Source organism: Monodon monoceros, unplaced genomic scaffold (genome assembly GCF_005190385.1).
Source record: "Monodon monoceros isolate NGI ecotype Baffin Bay Population unplaced genomic scaffold, NGI_Narwhal_1 Super_Scaffold_12, whole genome shotgun sequence".
NCBI lineage: Eukaryota > Metazoa > Chordata > Mammalia > Artiodactyla > Monodontidae > Monodon > Monodon monoceros.
Window position 1 is genome coordinate 165,600,960 of NW_021703768.1, and position 26,645 is coordinate 165,627,604.

Sequence of the window (26,645 nt, forward strand, 5' to 3'; positions counted from 1 at the left end):
CTGAAGGCTTTACCACATTGTTTACATTCATAGGGTTTCTCTCCAGTGTGAATCCTTTGATGTATTCGAAAAGAACTAGGAGAAATGAAGGCTCTCTCGCATTCCTTACATTTATAAGGTCCATCTCCAGTGTGAGTGATCATGTGTGCTCGAAGGCTTGAGAGACCTCTGAAGGCTCTCCCACATTCCTTACATTCATAAGGCTTTTCCCCAGTATGAATTCTTTCATGTTTTCGAAAAGAACTGGGACAACTGAAGGCTTTACCACACTGCTTACATTCATAGGGTTTCTCTCCTGTATGAGTCCTTTCATGTGTTCGAAAAGTATGATAATATCTAAGGAATTTTCCACATTGTTTACACTGATAGGGTTTCTCTTCACTGTGAGTTGTTTCATGTGTTCGCAATGAAGAGGAACAATTAAAAGCTTTCCCACATTCCTTACATGTATATGGAGCATCTCCAGTGTGTGTTACCATGTGTCTTCGAAATGCTGTGCTCCACATAAAAGTTTCCCCACATTCCTTACATTCATAGGGTTTTTCTCCTGTGTGAATCCTTTCATGTGTTTGAAAGGATGCGCGGGAATGGAACGCTTTTCCACATTCCTTACATTTATATTTTTTCTCTCGATTGTGATTTTTTTCATGCGTCTCCAAAAACTGGAGATAGCTAAAGGCTTTACCACATTCCTTACATTTATATGGCTTCTCTCCATGTTTCTGATACTCATATGGTTTACGTTCAGTGTGACAGCTCATGTGTCTCTTAAGGGATGAATGACGCGTAAAGACTTTTCCACATATATTGCATTCACGTGGTTTCACTCCAGTAGTTTTCTTGTTCAGACTGAGATTTGGAATAAGGCTGAAGTTTTCTCCACATTGACTACCCTCTTTACTTTCACAGAGTCTCTCTACCACATGACTTCTGTAAAAAATAAGGAGTATATTATCAATGACGTCTTTATTAACAATTTTATACTCAATAGTAGGATATTTGAAGTACATTTTTATCACTTATAGCAATAGTGTAGGTTTTATGCCTTGTCTGAATTGTTTCAAGTTGAATATAAGAAATGCTCTTGTAATCATCAAAACAGTGACATTCATATAGAGTTTATTTATAGTGTTGAACTATTTTGCAAACACTGAACATCTATGTCACATAAGAAAGTAATTTTGGTGAAAATTTTCTAAGAATAACTAAATTTGGAGCATGCATTATTTCTTTTATTTCCTTCTTTTAAAACTGCATAACAGGATACTCACATGAGGCACTATTTTATATTGTGAGTGTGACTTACCTTAGTTTTCTCCCCTGGTTTTTGTACTGATCTTCAATGTCATGATCTTCCCATTTTTCTCCTAAATTGCAGACCAAGAAAAATGATTCCAAGATATTATAAGTTATAGAAAAACTATCTAAGTCCATTGTTGGCTGTGACCATGCCTAGATTATTTAGCAACATCCTGCATTTCCACATTCAACATCTTGGAACAATGTTAACGAGCAAGAAACATGTGTTCTCTAATTGACAAAGTAAAGGTAGGTTGTCATCCTCACCTACTGAGGCCAGGTTCCTCAACGTTTCCCGCATCACATCTCTGTAGAGTTTCTTCTGTGAAGGATCCAGTAAAGCCCACTCCTCCAGGGTGAAGCTCACAGCCACATCCTCAAAGGTCACTGAGTCCTAAAACATCCCAGATATGTGTATAGTAGGATGTGTGAGACTAACAGCACTGGACATCTGTACACCATTTATACGAAGGTTACGTATGATTCTGTCATCTCCAAACATTTATTGTATGACTTGGTCATCAGAAACTTACTCTCTGTCCACACTTCCTAATAAGTTTAACAGCATTGTGAAAACATGCAAATTATTTACATAGTTTTATTGTGATTTCGTCACATCTTATTTCTCTCTAATTGCAGGGTCCAGAGCATGTTGGGAAATGACAGAAATGCTACACACATGAAACAAATATCATTTTAAGATCATGGATTCTTCGTGAGGAAAACTCTTTCCTCGCCCTTCTTATTATCCACCATTTACAGAACACCATGAGCGAAAGGGTCAAATCTGCATAAGATTTTACTAAATAAAAACATAATGAAAACTAAAAGCTTTTACTTCTATTCCTATTACCAAACATGAGAATCCAGAACACCTGTAGAAATCCAGCTTTTAATAAGGTCCAGCTGGCTATTTCATCCCTAAGTAGTCCAGGCCTTTAGAAGTAGTGTGGTATGATGTAGCTGGTGGAATGAAAATATCCTTGTCAGGAAGTATTGCTTTTAACTTGTGTAATACTTACCACAGGCTCAGTTTTCCCTTTCTCTCTCTGGTTTGATGGACTAGAAAGTTATTTGGAACTTAGAGTTCAGATACTAGGAAGAAGATGTCACAACTTAGACCACAAAGTCCCTATACTTGTGCGCCTTGGGGCTGCTTAGAGGCACACAAAGTGCTGTAGTATGCCAGAAGAGCTCTTTATGGCAGAACCAGAACACTGGGCCCTGTGCCTTGTTGACCTTGAGGAACAGCTGCAGACTGCAAGTGTGTTCACTGAAAATCACAATGGATTCATGGCTAATTTGCCCATAAAATGTATGAAGGATTCAGCAGTGCTTTCCTCCAAACAACTCTAAAATCTCCATTTTCAAACAGCAGGAAGAAGTGTTTCCCAACCAGCCATTCTAGAAGCTCTTCTCCCAATTTCTCTAATTCCCAAGCTCCTATCTGGTCTACAGAAGTATGATGGCTTGATCACTGAGCATACGAATTCCTTAGTTGATGACACCACATACTACCAGTAGTGAATGAAAGGGTTTACTTCCATAATTGAGGTCTCTGGGGAAAGTAAGGCATACTCCTCCAGCTGCCATGAAATGGCTTGAGAGAAACAAAAGGTGCCTGGACTTTTTTTTTTTAATTGAGGTTAGGGGGTGGGTTTGGGTGAGGGTTCACACACAAGAACAGGATCTTATGAGGACTGACTGTTTTGCTACTGCCAAAGGAAGGAGCACCAAGGCACTCTTACCACTTTGTATAGATGTGGGTCAAAGAGAAATGAGGGGGGATGAGACTTTAAGGTTGTCAGCAGCCAGTCATCAAAAACTGGAGTCAGAGAACTCTGGTTTCTGGTTTTGGACGCCATCATTCCCAACCTCAGAGAAAAAAGTGAAAACACTTGAAATCAACAACTCTTCTTAGTTCCATCAGAGCTCTGAAGTCACAGGAAACCACTGGTTTCAAAATTGGGAAACAGAAAATAAGGATACAAGGCCTATACTGAAAACAATCTATTTCACCAGAAGCTAGTTCAAAGACAAAAAAGAGCAAACAATGCAGAACACAATATCCATGAACTGTAGGACAATGAAAGAATGTTTAAAATACACACAATGGAAATACCTGAAGGAAAAGAAAGACAGAAAGGAACAGAAAAAATAAGTGAAATAATAATCACAGATTTTTTTCAAAAATTAATCATTGATGGCAAACCACAGATCCAGGAAGCTCAGAGAACACAAAATGAAAATGCTAAAAAATGTACACCCACAATGCAGTGGTTAAGAATCTACCTGCCAGTGCAGGGGACACGGGTTCAAGCCCTGGTCCAGGAAGATCCCATATGCCGCGGAGTAACTAAGCCCATGCACCACAACTACTGAAGCCTGAGCGCCTAGAACCCATGCTCTGCAACTAGAGAAGCCACTGCAATGAGAAGCCCATGCACCGCAACGAAGAGTAGCCCCCACCCGCCACAGCTAGAGAAAGCCCGCACAGAGCAACAAAGACCCAATGCAGCAAAAAAATAAATAAAATTAATTTTAAAAAAAGCACACCCAAGTATATCATATTCAAACGGAAGAAAAAGAATATATTGAAAAGAGCTAGCAGAAGAAACACCTTAGTGAGCTGAGAAAAAAAGATTAAAATTTTTTTTATTTTATTGAAGTATAGTTGATTTACTATGTTGTGTTTTTTTTTTAAAGACTAGTCCTTTGTTTTATAAATTTATTTATTTTTTCTGTGTTGGGTCTTCATTTCTGTGTGAGGGCTTTCTTTAGTTGTGGCAAGCGGGGGCCACTCTTCATCGCAGTGCGTGGACCTCTCACTATCACAGCCTCTCTTGTTGTGGAGCACGGGCTCCAGACGAGAAGGCTCAGTAGTTGTGGCTCACGGGCCTAGTTGCTCCGCGGCATGTGGGATCCTTCCCAGACCAGGGCTCGAACCCATGTCCTCTGCATTAGCAGGCAGATTCTCAAACACTGTGCCACCAGGGAAGCCCAATGTTGTGGTTTAAAATATATATATATATATTTTTTATTATTTATTTTATTTATTTACTTATTTAGGCTGCACCGGGTTTTAGCTGTGGCATGCATGCAGGATCTAGTTCCCTGACAAGGGATCAAACCCGAGACACCTGCATTGGGAGCTCAGAGTCTTACCCACTGGACCACCAGGGAAGTCCCTACAATGTTGTGTTAATTTCTGCTGTACAGCAAAGTGAATCAGTTATACATATATATTCTTTTTCATATTCCTTTCCATTATGGTTTATTACAGGATATTGACTATAGTTCTGTGCTATACAGTAGGACCTTGTTGTTTATCCATTCTATATATAATAGTTTGCATCTGGTAATCCCAAACTCCCAATCCATCCGTCCCCTACTCCCTCTTGGCAGCACTAGTCTGTTCTCTATATCTGTGAGTCTGTTTCTGTTTCATAGATAAGTTCATTTGTGTCATATTTTAGGTTCCACATATAAGTGATATCATATGGTATTTGTCTTTCTCGTTCTGACTTACTTCACTTAGTATGATAATCTTTAGGTCCATCCATGTTGCTGCACATGGCATTATTTTATTCTTTTTTATGACTGAGTAGTATTCCTGTTTTTTTTTTTGGGTATGTGTGTGTGTGTGTGTGTATGTATATATATATACACCAATCTTCTTCATTCATCTATTGATGGACATTTAGATTGTGAATAGTGGCTTGGCTATTGTGAATAGTGCTGCTATAAACATAGGGGTGCATGTATCTTTTCTAATTATAGTTTTGTCTATATGTCCAGGACTGGGATTGCTGGCTCATATGGCAACTCTATTTTTAGTTTTTTAAGGAACCTCCATACTGTTTTCCATAGTGGCTGTATCAATTTACATTCCCACCAACAGTGTTGGAGGGTTCCCTTTTCTCCACACCCTTTCCAGCATTTGTTATTTGTAGACTCTTTAATGATGGCCATTCTGACCAGTGTCAGGTGGTACCTAATTGTAGTTTTGATTTGCATAGAGAAAAAAAGACTTGAATTAAATCAGACTTGTTTTCAGAAACAACACAAGGAAGAAGAGAGTGGAGTGAAATACTGTACAGGCAGGCATACTTCATTTCATTGTGCTTCACTGTATTGTACTTTGCAGATTTTGTGTATTTTACATATTAAAAGTTTGTGGCAACCCTACATTGCCAGATGATAGTTAACACTTTTTAGCAAAGAAGTTTTAAAATTGAGTTATGTAGATTGTTTTTTAGACATAATGCTATTGCATACTTAATAGGCTACAATATAGTATAAACATAACTTTTATATGCACTGGGAAACCAAAAATAAGTGTGACTCACTTTATTGTGGTGGTCCTGAACAGAACCCCCAATCTCTGGGGTATCCCTGTATTTAAAGTTTTGGGGAAAAAAACCCACTGTCTTGGGACTTCCCTGGTGGTGCAGTGGTTAAGAATCTGCCTGCCAATGCAGGGGACATGGGTTCGAGCCCTGGTCCGGGAGGATCCCATATGCCATGGAGCGACTAAGCCCGTGCACCACAACTACTGAGCCTGCGCTCTAGAGCCCGTGAGCCACAATTACTGGGCCCGTGTGCCACAACTAATGAAGCCCACGTGTCTAGAGCCCATGCTCCACAACAAGAGAGGCCACTGCAATGAGAAACCTGTGCACCGCAATGAGGGGTAGCCCCCACTTGCTGCAACTAGAGAAGCCCACATGCAGCAACGAAGACCCAACATAGCGAACAATAAATAAATAAAATAAATAAATTTAAAAAAAGGAAGAATAAAGTACGGTTCTTTAAAAAAAACCCCCAAAACTCTTAGCTTTCAAATCCCAAAGCTAGTCCTTTGAAAATATTAATTTAATAAAATTGATAAACATCTAATCAAGACAACTGAGAAAAGAAGAAAAACAGAAATTACTAAATCAGAAATAAAAAGAGGAGGAAATAACCATGAAAAAAGATTTGACACCATCCAACATCCATTTATGATAACAAACTAGAAATTGAGTGGAAGGCTCTCTTCTTAAAAAAGAACAACTACACAACACCTGTAGGTAAGATCATACTGAGTTGTGAGAAGCTGGATGCTTTACTGTTAAGAGGGGAATAGGGCAAGGAAGTTTCCTTTCACTGCTCCTATTAAACAATGTACTGGAAGCCCTAGCCAATGCAGTAAGGTAAGAAAAAGAAATAAAAGGTATACAGAGTGGGAAACAACAAATAAAACTTTGTTCCTTATGACATGATTGTTTATGCAAAACATCTGATAGCATCCACAACAACAGAGATAACCCCTGTAATTAGTAACAGTGTATAGCAAGGTTGAAGGATACACAAGTCAATTGGTTTCCTATAGATCCAAGCAAATACAGTCAATTGATCTTTGACAAAGGAGTAAAGGCAATTCAACGGAAAAAGTAAAGTCTTTTCAACAGTGCTATAAATAATGGATATTCACATAGAAACACACATGAGCATAAACAAAATGAAAGTCGACACACACCTTACACCTTTCACAAAAATTAACTTAAAACAAATCATATATCTAAATGTAAAATGAAAAAGCAAAAACCTTCTAGAAGATAACATATGAGAAACTACAGGTGACCTTGGGTTCGGTAATAAATTTTTCAATAAGACACACACACAAAAATCCCCAAAAGAGAAAAAATGCTAAGTTTCGCTTCATTAAAATGAAAAACTCCCGTTCTGGAAAAAGTGTTTAGAGAATGAAAAGGCAAGTCACATACCAGGAGAAAATCCTTTGTAAAACACTTATCTGATAAATGACTGATACCCAAAACAACTAAAGAACTCTTAAAGCACAACAATAAGATTACAGATACTCCAAATAAAAATGGGCAAAAGATGTGAACAGACAAGTCACCAAAGAAAGACAGATGGAAAATAAGGAATTTGAAAACATGCTCAACATACGTCACTGGGGGATTACAAATAAAACAATGAGCTATCATTACATACTTATTAAATGCCAAAAATTTTGAAACACTCAGAACACCAGCCATTGGTGAAGACGTGAAGCTATAGATAATCCTTATTCATTGTTGGTGGGAATGAAATTTGATATGCCTGTATTGGAAGACAGAATTTTCTGTCAAAACTAAATACACTCTTACTTCTCATACTAAGATCCAACAATCACACTTGTTGGTATTGACCTAAATGAGTTGAACTCACGATCTCACATTTTCACAAAACCCTACATATGAATGTTTGTAGGCATTTTATTCATACTTGGCAAGGGTTAAGAGTTAAGCAAGATATCTTTCAAGCGTCAAATGCATAAATCAGTGGTATATCCTTACAATGAAATACTGTTCAGTGATAAAAGGACATGAGGTATCAAGCCATGAAAACACATGGAGGAACCTTAAAAGTATACTGCTAAGTGAAAGAAGCCAATCTCACAAGGCTACACACTGTATGATTCCAAGTGAATAACACCCTGGAAAAGACAAAACTATGGGCCAGTAAAAAGATCTTAGGCTGTGAAGGATTTGAGGGTTGGAGGGAGGGATGAATGAATAGGTGGGGCATAAAAGATGTTTAGGGAAGTGAAACTACTGTATGTGATACAGAAATGAAGGACACAGATCATTAAACATTTGCCAAACCCACAGATCTTAGAACGCAGAGTCAATGCTAATGTAAACAATGCAATTTACTGTATCAGTATTTGCTGAGCAATTTTAACAAATGTACCAGTTAAACAAGAAGTAAAAAATAGTGCAAACTGTGGATGCAGAGGGGTTATGTGGAAATTCTCTATACTTTCTGTAAACCTAAAACTACCCTAAAACAACTGAAGTGTATTAGAAAAAAAAAGATGAAGACAAACGAATTACAATTCACCCCTGATTTGACTGACTGATGACTGAAACGGGACACCTTTCATTCAACTGATTTGAACTTATTCAATAAGGCAGTATGGTGCTCCATGAGCCTGAGACCAGTAAGAGAGGTAAAACTTCCACTGAATGCCATGTTGAAGAGAACTGCACTGCATATTCTGAGAAGTGCCATGGTTACTATCAATAGTGTCTAGAACTCCAACATGGATGAGAATTGCCCTGGCAAGACCGTGTGTTCTGGACCTACGGTATGTTAGACGAGATTCACCTTGATTTATATTTTTGGTATCTCTTGAGTTCAAAGGTTCCTAAAATTCTTTTACCACAAAGGGGCAACTCTTAGACAATCGTCCAAAAGTCTGTGAATACAAGTAGATGAGACCAATTTTGGTCAGTAGTAAGACGACTGCCTGATGTTTGGTTAGTGTGACCCTGGGGTTTGGTCATTCATCAGGGATATCACAATTAAGGGATGAAGAGCAGCAACTCTCCACAGAGCTCATCATGTAGGAATGCATATTGTCATCCTTAAAGTCTGTGGACACCCAAAAGCTGTGCATTCCGTCAATCCCAGGGAAGCCTCCATCTGGGGAAGTGGTGACCTTTTCCAACACCAAAGCAACTTTCAAGGGACTGAATAGGGAAGAGGCCACCCTCCTGCAGGAGGCATAGGCCAGGACAGGTTTGACTCCATCATGTCACATGGAGGTGTTGGTAGGCATGCCGACCTGATGGGGTGCTATTTCCAAGGTTAAAGGCATAATGGGCAGCTCAGCAGAGGATCACATGCTCAGCACTTGTGAGAGCCTCTATTTTCAAGAGAGCCCGGTACATGGTGATAATTGAAGTTCTAAGGCAGTTCCTTGCACCAGAAGCCTATAGATAACTTAAGGCCATCATGGGTAATTCCAGGAGGCATTAGCCTCTATACTGAGGGAGACTCCAAAGGAACTAACAGGAATGCCTGTTGTATGGCCATTTAAACATAGTCCAGAGTCTTCTGTAGTAGGGGTGCCCTCAAGGTAGGGGTCAATTTCCAAGTAATAGTAAAAATGGGCTCAAGTAAAATTCGTAAATAAGGAATATGCTGTCTCCCCAACACCAAAAGAACCTAGTAGATCTTGTAGGTGCTGAGAGGGATTACAGATATTTCTTCACATTGTCAGGGAGGGAAAAGCTGTCTAATTACCAAAAAACATTCAGAAACTTAACCAAGGGCCTCACATATGTGTGGGGTCAATGGCCCACACACTTTTCACAAGCTCCTTTTTTCAGTAATTGTATGTTCTGAATGAATGAGAAATGAATGTTCTCAGAGGAGGATGTCGTTAGTGTGATGTCATACCTGTGCTCCTGGAACAAAGTGCATGCAGTTCAGATCTGCCTGCAGAGACTGTGGGATGGCCAAGCTGCTGAGGTTCCCTGAGGGTAACCAGGTAAACGTGTATCATGTCCCTTCAGAGGTGAAGGCAACTGCAGCTGAGAGGGTGTTGAAATAGGCACTGAACGGAACAGACTTATCAAATCTGTGAGAGCAGGGTATTTACCAGCCGCTGATTGGATGGAGTAAGTAATTTCCATAATGTTGGAGACTAGGAATAGGGGCTAATTTGATGCAACCACAACTCGGGTTGCTGTAATCCACTATGAGGTGTCATTCATCCTTTCCAGGTTTAAGGGCAGACCAAATAAGGCTATGAAAGAAGAAAATTGGCGGTAAACACTTCTCCCTAAATACATTTCTTATAATGGTTTTCAATAATTCAAGGCCTTGTTTAATTTAAATCAGGCCATATTAACTAATTTAACTGATAGTTAAGGTCTCTCTCTGGGGTCTCATTTTGTCTAGCCAATTTGGAAGTAGAAGACAATTTAATTTTACTTAATGAACCATGGGTTCAGAGCTTTCCTGCTCACTATGGGATATTTTGGGACAATGGGCGACATGACTATGAGAAATTTAGGCAACGTGAGAGTTCTGCTGCTGAAGGCAAATTATACCTATTTGTCCTTTATATTATATTCAGTAATTCTTCCTAAGATGATGAGGTAAATTGTTTAAACTTAGTGGAATCCCCAGGTATACCTGTAATTTGAAACCTAGTTTGATTAATTACATTAAGTTTTGTGAATTAGTGCAGTACAGGAGATGTTAATATTAAATCAAACCCATATTATAGAGGACCAAAAGCTAAGCAGGCCCCTTCCATCTTTTGCTATGCAAATTTTTTAGCATAATTGCAAATTATGCAAAAATGCAAATTTTTTCCACAGTTGAGTGAAATTGTGTTCCTTTATTTCAGTACCTTTCTTCTCTTGTTCCCTCCCTCCAGTTCTTCCTTGTTTTGCATCTTAGGTCACTGGATATACTCTGGGGGAGAGGGTGTCCTCTCTTCTCTTGTATTGATAATTTTTTCCTCCAGAGAGCCTCACCCCAGTGCCATCAGGGTCAGAGGCCTCCTTCATGATAACTGGTTACTTTATAGAAATTAAGCACCCTGGGCTTCCCTGGTGGCGCAGTGGTTGGGAGTCCACCTGACGATGCAGGGGATGCGGATTCGTGCCCCAGTCTGGGAGGATCCCACGTGCCGCGGAGCGGCTGGGCCCGTGAGCTGTGGCCGCTGAGCTTGCGCTTCCGGAGCCTGTGCTCCACGGCCCGCGTACCGCAAATAAAAAAAAAAAGAAATTAAGCACCCTAGGCTTAAATTGTTTTAAATTAATCCCTTTGCTGTGCCACAGTGAGGCTATGGGTTTTGTCCACCATAACTCAGAGGGTCACGATCTTTGTTGCAGTAGAGGCAGGGGAAGCAGCAGCAGAGGTACTTAAGGGGCCTGGTGAGCCCTCTGGTATTAGGAGCGGACTCAGCCTGGCATCTACTGGCTACCTTTACCCTCTCTTCTCTTTCTCGCTGGAATAATTGTTCTTTTCGGAGTGACCATCCAAGGGGCTCACCTCATTCACAGGGTATAATCATCCGAGTACTCCCCAAAGATCACCCCCCGCCCCAAGGTCTGGGTGAACCCAGCCTCAGTCACACCTTCACTCCAAACACAAATAGGTTCCATCCACGCCATGGACTCAGGACCACTATAAGGAGGGCCCCAGGGCTCCTGCTCCCAAAAGACAAGGAATTACCAAAACTGCCTCTGTGTATAGAGCCCAGGCTTTGTGGATCAGCAACGCCACACAGGGCAGCACAGCGCACAGGAGGAGACCCCAGCAAACAGCAGCTCACAGGGCAGGAGCCTCCAGGCTTTCGTATCAGCCTGTCCTGATAAGAAGCACTAGGGGAAAAGGGAGAGGTGAGGCTTATCTTTCAGTAGTCAAACATCAAATATGTGGATCCTGACTACTCATTATAAGAACAAACCCAGGGCTTCCCTGGTGGCACAGCGGTTGAGAGTCCACCTGCTGATGCAGGGGACACGGGTTCGTGCCCCGGTCCGGGAAGATCCCACATGCCGCGGAGCGGCTAGGCCCGTGAGCCATGGCCGCTGAGCCTGCGCGTCTGGAGCCTGTTGCCCCCGCAGCGGTAGAGGCCACAACAGTGGGAGGCCCGAAAAGAACAAACCCAGGTAAGAGAAACACGCATTCGCACTAGCTTCTTTTTATATAAAGAAATATTAACAAGATGATCAAGAAGTAATCAAAAACTGGTAATTTGAGAGTGGGTGGAGTAAGAGTACAGGAGTGGAGGAGGATATGTAGGTAGGGAGTCTTCTTAAGTTTCTTATTTTAGGAATATTTTTTAACCCTCATGTGCATCATTTATTTAAAATCAAGAGAGAAATTGATATACGTCATATTTTCCTATGCTTAATCATTATTTTAAATTAATTTTTTCTTTTTAAAATTAATTTTAACTTTTCTACATAGGAAACCACTCCAAGATTTAATCCTTTAAATGCTAACAGATATAAAACTGCACATCATCAAAGATTTACAAATCCCCTTCTAACTGAAAGAACAAGAACAATATAGTTTGTCCCTCCACTACATTTCACGCTGGGGATATTTTCAGGAATGAGTGGCATAATGAAAAATATTAGGGGTTTGCAATTAAACCCTGAAATAGACTAGGAATTTAAAAGATGTATATAAGCTTTAAGGTGTTTTCTTTATATCAACAGAAATATAATTCAATTGTTTTTTCCTCACATCCATTAAAATAAGACTTTATTTGCTTTAGGAATAGCATGACCTTTTTAAATGTCAAAGTTCCCTAGGGACAGGAGGGTATTACGCTAAATGAAATAAGTCAGAGAAAGATAAATACTTAATAACTGTAAATGGAGTATAACCTTTAAAAATTGTATAATAAATAAATAAATTTTTTTAATGGAAAAAGCACCTGAGCACTTAAATACACCCATCTCATGTTGAAGTTCTTTTGTCTAAATGGAACAAAATTCTAATTGGTTCCACAATTTTCTTGCTTTACTCACATCGTATCTCTCAATCAACTTACACACTAAAAGCCCCAAAGCTAATGGAAACTAGAGTCAAAGAACTGCAATCTTCAGTTGAGAAAGAAATCCAAAGAAAGAAACACATATTTGAAATGACTGTGTGATTTTGAGGATTCCAGTATTTATGTGAAAAATTTAACAATTTTTGCAAAGTACTTGGAAATTGATATTGGCTTATTAAACCTCCTTAAGGTAGAATTTTAAAGCTTTGCATGCATTGGAACTCCACCTGGTTTTGGACCAACCCCAGAACAAAACAGAGCCACCTCTTACACACACACACACACACACACACACACACACACACACACACACGATTGCAATAAACCTGGAGAACTTGCATGAGGGAACTCCCCTTAAAAGGAGAAATTGTATAGTTTTTAAAATTGTATAAAATAAAATCATTTGCTCTGCTATAAACCAACATTAAAAATCACAGTGTTTCAAGTTGGTACTCAAATACCATTTTTGGATTAAAAATTGTCACGGAAGTAATAAATGATTACAACAACAACAACAAAAGAAACACAAATACTGGAATCAACACAGATAAGCAGCCTTCTAGCTACAGTTCAGAAGAAAAACCCACTTTCAGAAAGATGACCAAATTCCCAGACTTGGGGTCTAAGATATAACCCCTAGAGTGGGTTAGTCGCTGGAGAAGGAGGGTAGGGACAGCTGAGGAGCCACATGAATGAATTCTGGGAGCTCACAAGCCCTCCCGCGTCCTGTAAGCATGGAAGTGCTGCCTCCACTAGGTTCTAGTCTCACAAGTGAGGAAACTCTCAGCCTGATTCAGTTTAAGGTTCTGACCCCAATTCATAAACCCTTTGTCCACAAGACAGAGGATGTGATTGTAACAGACTCTCTCAATGTGCACAAATCACACTGTGGATGTACAACTCAAACATGACGTCTAGAAATGTCTAGGCCTATGGAACCACAACTACAACCTCAGAAAGGGAATCAATTCCACCTCCTTGCAGGTGCACCCCCAGCTTTCCAGGGCTCTGTAGCTTCTCTCAGCATAAGTCTCCTTCTGTGATGGGTGTAAGCAGATAGGACATCTGCAGGGGAGGCTCCCCAGGAAGAACAACTGGGCCTGCAAGTCCTTCTCTTTACAGGCTCAAGGAAGCGTGGATCACTGACTATAGGACTCTGCTCTGCACTGGAGTTGCTTTGGAACATGGTTGATGTTTTAACTGACACAAACCTGGTGTTTGAACAATCCAGCAAAATAATTTAAACCCATCGTTTATAAGGAAAGGAGATAAGAAAATTGTAAGCCACTGTTACTAGTTCAACCAGAAAACACAAAATATCTACTCGTTTCAGAAGAAAAGATGTCAGTTAATGATTATTTCCAAAGCAAGAAACTGGTTTGAAAATAATTAATCACACTTGAACACTTGGTCTGCAAGTCTCAGCAGACACCACACAATCTGAGAATTTCATTTGAAATCACCCAAAAGTAAAGAATAGTCCTCAGAAACTTACTACACACGCTTGGGGAAGAAAAAAAGCAAAACAAGAATTTGCAAATGGAATGTAATCCTGGAATATTTTATTTTTTCTGAAATTCACCACTTCTGCCTCTTTGGAAATATTTTATACTACTGTCTTTGAAGCTGTATTGATTAAATACATTTTATCTGATTGAAAAACGATGCTTAAATACATGAATAAATCTTTTAAAGGTGACAATCCCAGGGAGGGCCAACGCTGACAGCACATATCACCCAGGAAAGTTTTAAAGAGGAACCTCCACCCATAGGATGTCTGTGCCCAGGAATGAGGCTGGGAGGAGAGGCACAAGGATTTTGAACAACCTAATTCCAGGAGGTTATTCTTTGCTTTCTTCTCATGGAAAGCACCCACAGACAAAAGTAAACTGAAAAAAAAGGGCCATCCAGGGCTCTGGGGGAAAATGATAAAGTTAAAATACTGGGTCTGTTTGAAAGGTACCACGGAGGACAAATAGTTGATAATGATGCTGTGAATCAGAGAAGGAAAGATGGCTTTGGGAATGTGGGGTGGATTGTGAAAATTTAGGGGTTTATTACCAGCCCTAGAAAGAGCTAGGCTGAGGGGACAGGGTCGTGGACTTGAGACTCTGCTACCCAAATAATCGGAAAACTCAAAGAGAAAACGGGTGCCCCCTGGGAGAAAGTAAGGACTGGGGACCCCCCAGACCACAGCTCCTCTCACGCACGAACCACGGAGACCGAGTCACGATGGTCCCCTGATGACCCTCCCGGTGGTCACCACACAGTCTGGGGCGGACGTGGGGCTGTGGGGCTGCGGGGCCGGGGCCGAAGCCGCGGCTTGCAGTGACGGGACAGGACACCGGGGTCCCGGCTGCCGGCCCCGCCCCCACGCTGCCGGACGGAGGGGACCGAGGTCCGAGCGGCGCCACTCGCGTCCTCAAGACTCCGGAGTTGACAGCGGGGAGGCCCGGTACCATCACAGCTGGTTCGGATCAATTCCAACCAACGCCTCCTTCCCTCCCGCTCCAACTCCGCACCCTGGTAACCCACACTCACCATTTCTAGGTTTCCTGGGTCTCTCTGAATCCTTCCTACGACTCCCACGACCACCGCAGGTCACAGCGCGACAGACTCTGAGGCACTGCCACCTCCGTCATTGAAGGATAGGAAACCAGATCGCTAGCCTGGCCTGAGGGAGTGAAAACGCCCGAGCTAGAGCAGTGCGTCGCCCCACCCACCTGCCCAAGCGGCGCCCCTGATTGGACAGTTTGCAAGGCCGCATCCCCCAGTACTTGAGTGACAGCTGGGCGGGAGGATGTGTGACTCTTGGAAACTAGCTTCCGCCCCGCCCCTGCCCCGCCCCGTGCTGAGGGCAGCGGGTGGGGCGGAAACCTGACCCAGCCCGATTCCTTTGCGTTGAAACAGAACTTTTTCGACCAGCTCTATATGAACACACGAGCGCAGGGAATTTCTGACTGAGTTTCCCAATGGAGCAACTAAGCACAGAGCATGAGGGTAGCCCAGGCAGGTGTATGATCAGGCCACCCAAGATGGCTGTTCTCTTGCTCTCTGTACATCCCCTGCTCTACCAGGCCCTGCTTCACCTACACCCTATTCACATGACTGATCCTCCCTCTTAATCTTAGAGCCTAATCAGTAAATGCTTAGGTACTTGCCCCTGGCTACTGATTGTTCTAATCTTCACATCAGACTATCTCCACTTTCATAGCTTATCAAAGGGGTGGTGAGGTTTCATGGTAACTGATGAGCCAATCTGAGGTCAGTTTCCTCCATTATTGGTAACTCCCACCCAACGAAGACCGTTCTGCCTGACATCTGCTGTCTACAGTGAGGTGTAGCTCCAGGGGCCTTCTGCTTCGGACATGTAAGATCCCCTATCCGTTAAACCATTGATTTCTCTACGGCTGATTCCAGGCTCTTTCTTTGGTCTTGAGACTGGGCAGTTAATGGGTTTGCAAACCTGCAGGGTGCAACCCAACACCTGGCCACACTGGAAAACAGGGTCTTGTGTTCTCTAGGGGCCAAGGGTGTCGACCAAAAAAATATTCACCACCTAAAAGTTGAGAGTTATGTTTTATTCGGCAGACATACTGAGGACTTCAAGCCTGGGAGGCAGCATTTTAAGCAACCCTGAGAAGATTGCTCTGAGGAGGTGAGGGGGTAGCTAGGATATATAGGAGTTTTGCAACAAAGGGCAGGTAGTAGGAACAAAAGATTACTGTTAATAAAAGAAAACTAGATATCTCAAGTTAAGGAATTTAGCACTTTTCTATCTATGGGAAGATGCAAGAGTGTGGACTCACTGAAATCATTCCTTTGATGTGTACCTCAGCTACAGTATCCTACGTTTTCACATCCTGAGTTTCTTCAGGGTTCACCACTGTTGGGAGTGGCTGCAGTCTGATGGCTGCTAGATGGCAGGTATTCTTTGTTTCCTTCCTGAGTTCCCGCAGGGCTCTCCGGCTCACTGCAGTTGCTGATAAATGTAACATCCTTTGTTTACTGACATGGCAGGCAGGCAGTATTTTATTTCTCAAGGGTTTGGTGTAAGGCTGGGAGGCCACTCATGGAACTGTGACCCTTTTTCAGAAACACAGAAACTGAAATGTGACCTCGCCATCTGTAATAAAGAATCTGGCTTCCTCTTAATCTTCAGTTTTAAGTTATTTTTTATTTTTTTTTAATTTGGCTGCGCTGCGCAGCTTGCGGGATCTTAGTTCCCTGACCAGGGATTGAACCTGCACCCTCGGCAGTGAAAGTATGGAGTCCTAACCACTGGACCACCAGGGAATTCCATCCATTTTAATCTTTGATCCTTGACAGCGCTGAGCCTTCGTCCATCCATCCGTGGTCTAACCCCACCCATTTGGTACTTAAGAGACAGAATCCCAAGAACTTGGCTCTGGTGGGAAGTTTGAACCCTACAGTCCTAGTTGGGCTCAAGGACTCTTTTCAGTCTAAGCACAGGGTGTGAGATGTATTCATTAAATTCTCAGGTAAGGAAATTTATTTTAGATTAGTTTTTGCCTTTGTCCCTAGAGAACTTGAAATGTAAGCGACTATAATATCCCTAAGACAACTGATTCCTATTTCACTAATATAAGAAAACAATAAATCGTTATGTAAATTTGAGATGCACCTAGAACCTCTTCCCCCGCCCCCAGATTTGTTGAGGTATAATTGATTAATAAAATTGTCTATATTTAAAGATTACAATGTGATGATTTTCTGATCTACATATACTATATTGTACATTTGTTAAGACAGTGGATTAAGAATTCTCACCACACATACACACAAACAATGTGAGGTGATGGATGTGTTAACCTGGAAACTCCAAGATGCTGAAGAGACTGGATTGCAAAACTCCTGCATTGCAAAGTGCTTAATGCATTTATTTACTTATTTCAACAGCTTTATTATGATATAATGTACATACTATACACTGCACCACTTTAAAGTGTATAATTCAGTGGTTTTTGGTATATTTACAGATAAACGCAATCATCACCATAATTTTTGAACATTTTGGTCACATCAAAAAGAAAACTGTCTCCCCTTTATCTGTCACCCCCAATTGCCCCATCTTCCTCCTCCAAACCCCAGCTTTAGGCAACGCCTAATTTACGTTCTGTCTCTATAAATTTCCCTTTTCAGGGTTTTCATATGAAAAGAATCCTAGTATCTATGGTTTTTGTGACTGACTTCATTGATGTAGCATAATTTTTTAAAAAGTGACAACCGTGTTGTAGCAGGTGTCAATTGTTCATTCATTTTTGTGGCTGAAATATATTCCATTGGTTGGATAAAATATGTTTTGTTTATATATTCGTCTGTTCATGGATATTTGGTATGTTTTCACCTTCTGGCTACTATGAATAACATTGCTATAAATTTCATGTACAAGTTTTTGTTCCAACATGTATTTTTCTTGGGCATATACCTAGGAGAGGAACTAATGGATCATATGATAACATTAGGTTTAATTTTTGAGGAACTCCAAGACTGCTTTACAGAGTGGCTAACCAGTTTATATTCACACCATCAGTTTATGAGGGTCAAATTTCCCCCCATACCCCTGACATTTGTCATCTCACTTTTTGATTCCAGCCATCCAAGTGGGGTTTTTTTTGTTTGTTTTGTTTTTAATAAATTTATTTATTTATTTATTTTTGGCTGCGTTGGGTCTTCGTTGCTGTGTGCGGGCTTTCTCTAGTTGTGGCGATCAGGGGCTACTCTTCATTGCGGTGCGCGGGCTTCTCATTGCGGTGGCTTCTCTTGTTGTGGAGCACAGGCTCTAGGTGCACGGGCTTCAGTAGTTGTGGCGCGCGGGCTTAGTTGTTCCGTGGCATGTGGGATCTTCCCGGACCAGGGCTCGAGCCCGTGTCTCCTGCATTGGCAGGTGGATTCTCAACCACTGTGCCAAGGGAAAGCCCCCTAGTCGTTTTGAAGTGGTATCTCCCCGGGGTTTTGATTTTCATTTCCTTGATAACTAATGATGTCCAGCACCTTTTCATATACTCTGGGCCATCTTTGTATATCTTCCTTGGAAAAATGTGTATTCAATCCTTTGCCACTTTTAAATTGACTCATTTGACTTTTTATAATTAAGTTATAAGAGGTATTTAGATATTTTTGAGACAATTTTCTTATCAGATATATGACTTGCAGACTTTTCCTCCATTCTGTGGATTGTGTTTCCATTCTCCTGCTTTAAAATTTTTACTTTTAATTCTGGTAACGTACACATGCCATAAAGTTTACATTTTCAACATTTTAAAACTGTACAGTTCAGTGGTGGGAAGTAAACTGACATTGTGAAACTAATCTCCAACTATTTTCATCTTGCAAAACTGAAACTCTTTTCCCATTGGAAAAAAACCCTCTTCATTATCCTGTTACCCCAGCCCCTGGTAGCGGCCATGGCTCACGGGCCCAGCCGCTCCGCGGCACGTGGGATCCTCCCGGACCGGGGCACGAACCCGTGTCCCCTGCATCAGCAGGCGGACTCTCAACCAGTGTGCCACCAGGGAAGCCCACAACCACTCTTTTTATTTCTATAAATCTGACGACTCTAGGTCCTCATACAAATGGAATCATACAGGGTTTAACCTTTTTTGACAGGCTGATTTCACTTAGCATAATGTTCGTAAGGTTCATCCATGTTGTAGCACGTCTGAATTTGCTTTCTTTTTAAAGCCAAGTAACACTCCATGGAATCTTAAGTGCCACGTTTTTTTTTTTTAATTTTTAAAAAATTTTACTTTCTTTAGGCTGTGTTGGGTCTTTGCTGTGGTGCGCGGGCTTCTCACTGCGGTGGCGTCGCTTGTTGCAGAGCATGGGCTCTAGGCATGCGGGCTGCAGTAGCTGTGGCACTTGGGCTCAGTAGTTGTGGTTCATCGGTTCCAGAGCGCAGGCTCAGTAGTTGTGGCGCACGGGCTTAGTTGCTCCGTGGCATGTGGGATTTTCCTGGACCAGGGCTCGAACCCCTGTCCCCTGCATTTGGCAGGTGGATTCTTAACCACTGTGCCACCAGGGAAGCCCCAGTGCCAAGTTTTTTTGATCCATTCATCTGTTGATGGACATTTGGGTTTCTTCCACCTTTTGGCTAGTGTGAATAATGCTAATAGACACACGAGTGGACATATATCTTTCTGAGTTACTGCTTTTAATTCTTTTGAGTACTTACCCAGAAGTAGAGTTGCTAGATCAAACGGTAACTCAGTTCCAAATTTTTGATGAACTGCCGTGTTGTTTTTCATCCTGGAGACACAATTTAATAGCCTTAGCAATAGCACACAAGGATTCCTAAGGATGTTTTCACTTTCTGGATGGTGTCCTTTTTCTTTTTTTGGCCGAGCAGCATGCGGATCTTAGTTCCCCAACCAGGGATCAAACCTGTGCTCCCTGCGGTGGAAGATCGGAGTCCTAACCACTGGATGATGAGGGAATTCCTCGATGGTGTCCTTTGAAGCACAAAAGTCATTAATTTGATGAAGTCCAATTTACCTATTATTTCCTATTCCTACCTATTATTGCTCTTGGTGTCATATCTAACAGTATTTTGCCAAATTCAAGGTCATAAAGTTTTCCCTATGTTTTATCAAAGTATTTTATTTATTTTTTAACATCTTTATTGGTATTATATTGTTTTATGTTTAGGTCTTTGATCTTTTTTGGTAAATTATTGATTATGGAATGATGTAACGGTACAACCTCTTTCTTTGCATATGGCTATCTAGTTGGCCCAGCAGCAATTTATGAAAAGAATATTCTTTCCCCATTTTTGGTACCTTTGTCAAAGATCAGTTGACCACGATATAGGGGCTTGTTTCTCAGTTCTCAATCTGTTCCATAAATCTGTATGGTCTAGCCTTGTGTCAGTTTCACACTATCTTGATTACTTTTGCTTAGTATAATGCTTTTGTAACAGGGGAGAGCCAGATCTGACTACACATGGGATCTATTTCTTTTACTTTAACCTTTGTTTTCCGCTGCTTTTGTTCACTAAAAGGATACTGTCTATACATAATGGCCTGCCTTGGGGAACCCTGCCCCTCTGCCTGAATGTTGAACCAAAGGGCCTTTGTTCAGGGAAACATCTGGAACCTGTCCACCTGTGGATGGCTACAAGAAAGAAGAAATTAACACATCCCCTCCGAGGCTGGCCATTCCAGGTGATATTTGCAAAACTTATGGCCTCTTTACTTTACTTCCTCATCTCCACCCCCTCTCTGTGTTATAAAAGAAACTGGCATCCAAACCCCAATAAAATGGTTATATTGAGACTTTGGTCTGCCATCTTCTCCATCGGCCGGCTTTCCAAATAGAGTCGTGTTCCTTGTCTCAACACCTCGTCTCCGATTCATTGGCTGTCGTGCGGTGAGCAGAGAGAGAGCTTGGGCTCGGTAACACTTTGATGTCAGGAAATGTTAATACTACTACTTTGTTTTTCTTTCTTTTTTTTTTTTTTTTGGCCGCACTGAGCAGCTTGTGGAATCTTATTTCCCTGATGAGGGATTGAACCCAGCAATGGAATCTCGGAGTCCTAACCATCGGACCACCAGGGAATTTCCTGTTTATCTTTCTCAAGATTGGTCTGGCTAATCTAGTTCCCTTGAAATTCCACATAAATTTATGAAACAGCTTGCCAATATCTATAAAGATTACAGCTGGGATTATGATAGGTATTGTGTTGAATCTCTAGATCATTTTGTGGAGTAGCAGCAATTCAACAATGTGAAGTCTTCTGAACCATGAAATTGGGAGTTTTCCCATTTATTTATACATTTCTTAATTTCTTTTACCATGTTTTGTAGTTTTCAGAGGATTTGTTTTGTACTTTGAGTTTAGTTTGTTGTTCTTTTTCTAGTTCCCTGAGGTGTTAGGTTGTTAATTTGATATCTTTCTTTCTTAATATAGATGTTTATCACTATAAACTTCCCTTTTACTACTACTTATACTGCATACGAGTGTCCTGTTTGGGTATCCCTAGAAAGCCTATCTTAAGTAGCCTGTGTCTAGCAACTCTCTGTTTCAATTCACTCTTTATACTGGAGCCCTGTTGATATGGTGGGAAGGTATTTGGGTGGGAAAACGTTCTTTTATGTTATGATTAAATTGTAATGTTTTGGTGGGACAAAATCCCTTGACTATAAACTTCAGAACAGTTTCTTAGCAAAAGATTTATTCCTCATCTTTTGTAGAGAGGAAATTTGAAGGGTCTGGGAGTTGTCCTCTTTCCCCAATAAGATAAGGTTTTAGCAAATAAGTTTTCTTTAAGGAATGGTCTAAGTTACAGAGAACAGAATGCTTTGTGTGTTTATCATTTTCTGCATGAAGAATGAGGTCATTTTTTTCCAGTCTTCAAGGTGAGAACATGCTTCGGATCCTGCAGGAAAAATTGATGAGTTTGTGGGGTTCCTTAAGACTGAACTCACTAAAGCTTTTAACTCTCAAGCAAGTCCAATCTGGGTCTCCAGTAAATTCATTGTTAACAGTTTCTGTGCTCCTAGAGTTTGTGGACTCCAGTTGTTTCTCCTCCAGGTAAGTGGTTATTTGTATTCTCCTGTCTCTCATTTTTGGGAGCATTGTTATGCCATGTAATCTCAAGTCTCTCTTAAATCTAAGAACAGGTATTGCTTTTCAGGTTCATCAGGAATTTTCTTGTTGTGAAGACAAGAATGATCACTCTGAGTTGTTTTTTTTTTTTGCGGTACGCGGGCCTCTCACTGTTGTGGCCTCTCCCATTGCGGAGCACAGGCTCCGGATGCACAGGCTCAGCGGCCATGGCTCACGGGCCCAGCTGCTCCGCGGCATGTGGGATCTTCCCGGACCAGGGCACGAACCTGTGTCCCCTACATCGGCAGGCGGACTCTCAACCACTGCGCCACCAGGGAAGCCCTGAGTTTTTATATATTGGAACAGAAACCATCCATTCACTTGTGAGACTACAGCATTTTTACTTATTCATTCTACTGCTAGAGCCACGTAGGAAGCTTCAAAGGTTTTCTTTTGTGACCAATGCATCTAAAAACATTATCATACGTGGATATCTGTATTTGGATTTCTTTTCCTCGTCTTATAAAAATCCCCTACCCTGAATGTGTGTTTATAACCCCAAAGACATGTTCCATTGTAACCACTTTCTGTTTTATCACTGCCCTTTGGAGGCAGGATCAACCCCCTACCTAAAATGAATCAGATGTTAAGACTGCTGTCGCCATATGCATCAAGCAAATTTTTAAAAAATTATTACACAAAGGTACTTTCTAAGGAATGTAGGGTAAGTGGTTTGAGGTTGCTTGAGCAAAGGAGAATGGGTTGGCCCTTTAATGTGTACAGGGGTAGAGGCTGTAGGTTTTCAAGTTTGGACCATACTACCTGCTGACACAAAAAAGACAGGGGCATATATCAACCTTCCTAACTTGTTTACCCATTGTGGGCCAGGCAGGGTGAGCAGTTGTCTCAAGCAGATTGCGTCAGATATGAAAAATGAAGTCAGTGTCTTTTCTAATGTTTACTCCTTAGGTTTACTGACTGAATGATGACACATCTCTGTAAAACATTAACAAATAGAAACCACAATTAAAATAGAGGTGAGAGACCAGAAGGGGGAGTTCTCACACTCTAGGACACAGCCAAGCCCAACAGGAAAAAAAAAGACTCCTCTTGGTTCCTGGCAAGGACTCATTCAATGAAAAGCCATGGACTCTTTCTTTCCTACAGCCCTCCCATCTTCCTTTCCCTCTCTCTGAAAGTGTTCTGTCCTTGCTGTGTGGGGACTTGCCTATGGCTTGCCATAGTTCCAGACCCTGAATTGTGGTTCTCTGCTGATCCCAAATAGACCCATCTTTGCTGGAGAAATATGTAGCACAAGCAACATAATTCAGATGACAATGCCTGAAGAAAATATTTGAATTCAGTCATCCCAGGGTGTTGGAGAGAGCCAGGAAAGTGTCAGTATACTTCCAGAATTCTGTTCAAATATTTTAGTAATGTAATTACTTATTTTATTTTTTGCCCTTTAAAATTTTTTTTGAATTTTACATTAGAGTACAGTTGATTTACAATGTTGTGTTAGTTTCAGGTGTCAGCAAAGTGATTCATTTATACATACACATATATCCATTATTTTTCAGATTATTTTCCCATATAAGCTATTACAGAATATTGAGTAGAGTTCCCTGTGCTATACAGTAGGTCCTTGTTGATTATTTTATATATAGTAGTGTGTATTTGTTAATCCCAAACCCCTAATTTATCCCTTCCCCCACCCCGTTTCCACTTTAGTAACCATAAATTTGTTTTCAAAGTCTGTGAGTCTTTCTGTTTTGCAAATAAGTTCATTTGTATCACTTTTTAAAGATTTCACATATAAACGATATCATATGATGTTTGTCTTTGTCTGGTTTACTTCACTTAGTATGATAATCTCTGGGTCAATCTATGTTGCTTCAAATGGCATTATTTCATTCTTTTTTATGGCTGAGTAATATTCCATTGTATATATATATGTGTGTGTGTATATATATATATATATATACCTCATCTTCTTCTTCCATTCCTCTGTCAATGGACATCTAGGTTGCTTCCGTGTCTTGGCTATTGTAGATAGTGCTGCAGTGAACATTGGGGTGCATGTATCATTTTGAAGTACGGTTTTCTCCAGATATATGCCCAGGAGTGGGATTGCTGGGTAATACGGTACTTCTAGCTTCAGTTTTTTAAGGAACCTCCATACTGTTCTCCATAGTGGTTGTACTAATTTACATTCCCACCAACAGTGTAAGACGGTTCCCTTTTCTCCACACCCTCTCCAGCATTTACTGTTTGTAGACTTTTTGATGATGGCCATTCTGACCGGTGTGAGGTGATACCTCATTGTAGTTTTGATTTGCATTTCTCTAATAATTAGTGATGTTGAGGATCTCTTCATGTGCTTCTTGGCCATCTGTATGTCTTCTTTGGATTTAGATCTTCTGCCCATTTTTTGGTTGGTTTTTTTTTTTTTTTTTTGATATAGAGCTGCATGAGCTGTTTGTGTATTTTGGAGATTAACCTCTTGTCGGTTGCTTCGTTTTGCAATTACTTAATTTGTTGTCTCATTTGTTGTGTTCCTAGGGCACCTTGCTAGTGGAGCCTACCCACATGCAGCCAATAACGCTTGTAGGGGAACAGAACTCTCTCTGATGGCTAATAGTCAAAAGCCAAGTGATCATCAGCTACCATGACTGCCAAGGAGTTTTCCTTCAAGGAAAACATCTGAAGTATTAGCTGTCTGCCACCTATAATTAGAGTGCTTTGGACATTTCACGATTGGTATTAATGGTGTGTTTGTTGAATGATATCATGTGTGACCAGGTCAGTGCCAGTGACTTTCAGTACAACGAGCACCTGAGTGCAAATGGTAGGAAAACAGCACATTCATGTTGGATGAGCTGGAGGGATTTTGAAGGAGGGTGCCCAAAATGAAATACTGACGTGCAGGGTACACAGATTACAGGTGATGTTAGGAAGAAGAGCAGGGAATGAGATAAAACAGTGGTGGCCAGGGTGCACCATGACCATCAGCTGAAGACCTGCATGAGTGACCAGTCTGACAGAAATGTCTGGTATAGAAAGGCCTCTACTTATAAGGTGCCAGTAAGTTTGATGATCAGACCAAGTTATTGGTCCCAAAGACTGGGGGAGTGAATCTAAGTAATGCCTCAAGCAGCAGGAAGACCTAACTCTAAGAAAGCAAGGTTTAAGTGGGCATTAAGATAACCTATGATGGTTGTATACTAAGGTTGTAAGAGAGGTACAAGGTCTACCAAATGCCTTTTTCAAGAACCCAGTGTTTTGTTTTTCATAATTCAGTTGATAATATCAATAATATATAGAGTGTCTTGGTGAGTCATTTCATTTCGGTTTCAGTAGGTTCACGTATGATAGAATGAGTAATTACTCTATACAGGTATCTACCATAGTCAGAGCATAGCAAGTAGTCAGTAGAGGGGGTGAGGGGCCCTAGAAAGTCTGTTTGACTTTCTGACTTCCCTGGTGGCGCAGTGGTTAAGAATCCGCCTGCCAATGCAGGGGACATGGTTTCGAGCCCTGGTCCGGGAAGATCCCACAAGCTGTGGAGCAACTAAGCCTGTGCGCCACAACTACTGAGCCTGCCCTCTGGAGCCCGTGAGCCAAAACTACTGAGCCCACGCGTCACAACTACTGAAGCCCGCGCACCTAGAGCCCGTGCTCCGCAACAAGAGAAGCCACCGCAATGAGAAGCCCGTGCACCGCAACGAAGAGTAGCCCCCGCTCGCCGCAACTAGAGAAAGCCCACATGCAGCAATGAAGACCCAACGCAGCCAAAAGTAAATAAATAAAATAAATTTATAAAAACAAAACAAAACAAAAAAGCAATGGATCTCCATTTCCTTAAAAAAAAAGAAAGTCTGTTTGCCATCAGCTGTAGGGACCCTTTCCTTGGTCAGGAAAGTTATGTCCCTTGATTATATTATCAGTGTTGTGTTTGTTCACATCAAGTGTATCATTGGTCGGTCACTAAGTTAGCCATGGCAGAAAAGGGAAGTCCTTTGTTTTGTTTTTTTTAACATCTTTATTGGGGTATAATTGCTTTACAATGGTGTGTTAGTTTCTGCTTTATAACAAAGTAAATCAGCTATACATATACTTATGTTCCCATATCTCTTCCCTCTTGCGTCTCCCTCCCTCCCACCCTCCCTATCCCACCCCTCCAGGTGGTCACAAGGGAAGTCCTTTGAATTTTGCTTAAACTTTAGAAGTCTCTACATGGTTATGGATTACAGGGGCTCACAGGGCCAAGGTTAATACCATCAGATCTCAGGTGCAATGATATGAGCCTCTGCAGACTGAGGTTTAATATGTGCCGTGTAAGCTGTGGCATTGATTTGTACTTCGGTATTGTGAGGCAAATTATTCTCAGAGTTCTTAATGCCAAAGGGGGCGACCT

The 26,645-nt window shown here is 41.2% G+C and overlaps 1 protein-coding gene across 1 annotated transcript in view; it reads right to left on the minus strand.

Moving 5' to 3' along the window:
• The window catches only part of LOC114891598 (zinc finger protein 709-like), a 16,781-nt gene extending 1,425 nt beyond the window's left edge, over positions 1 to 15,356 (minus strand). The window contains exons 1-4 of the mRNA XM_029215792.1: positions 15,203 to 15,356; positions 1,567 to 1,693; positions 1,307 to 1,367; positions 1 to 930 (exon numbers count right to left, since the gene is read on the minus strand). The exon at positions 1 to 930 is cut by the window's left edge and continues 1,425 nt beyond it. Coding sequence (XP_029071625.1) covers positions 1 to 930; positions 1,307 to 1,367; positions 1,567 to 1,693; positions 15,203 to 15,205 — 1,121 coding nt within the window. The 5' untranslated portion in view covers positions 15,206 to 15,356. The remainder of the gene's footprint in view (positions 931 to 1,306; positions 1,368 to 1,566; positions 1,694 to 15,202) is intronic.
• Positions 15,357 to 26,645: the final 11,289 nt, after the last annotated feature.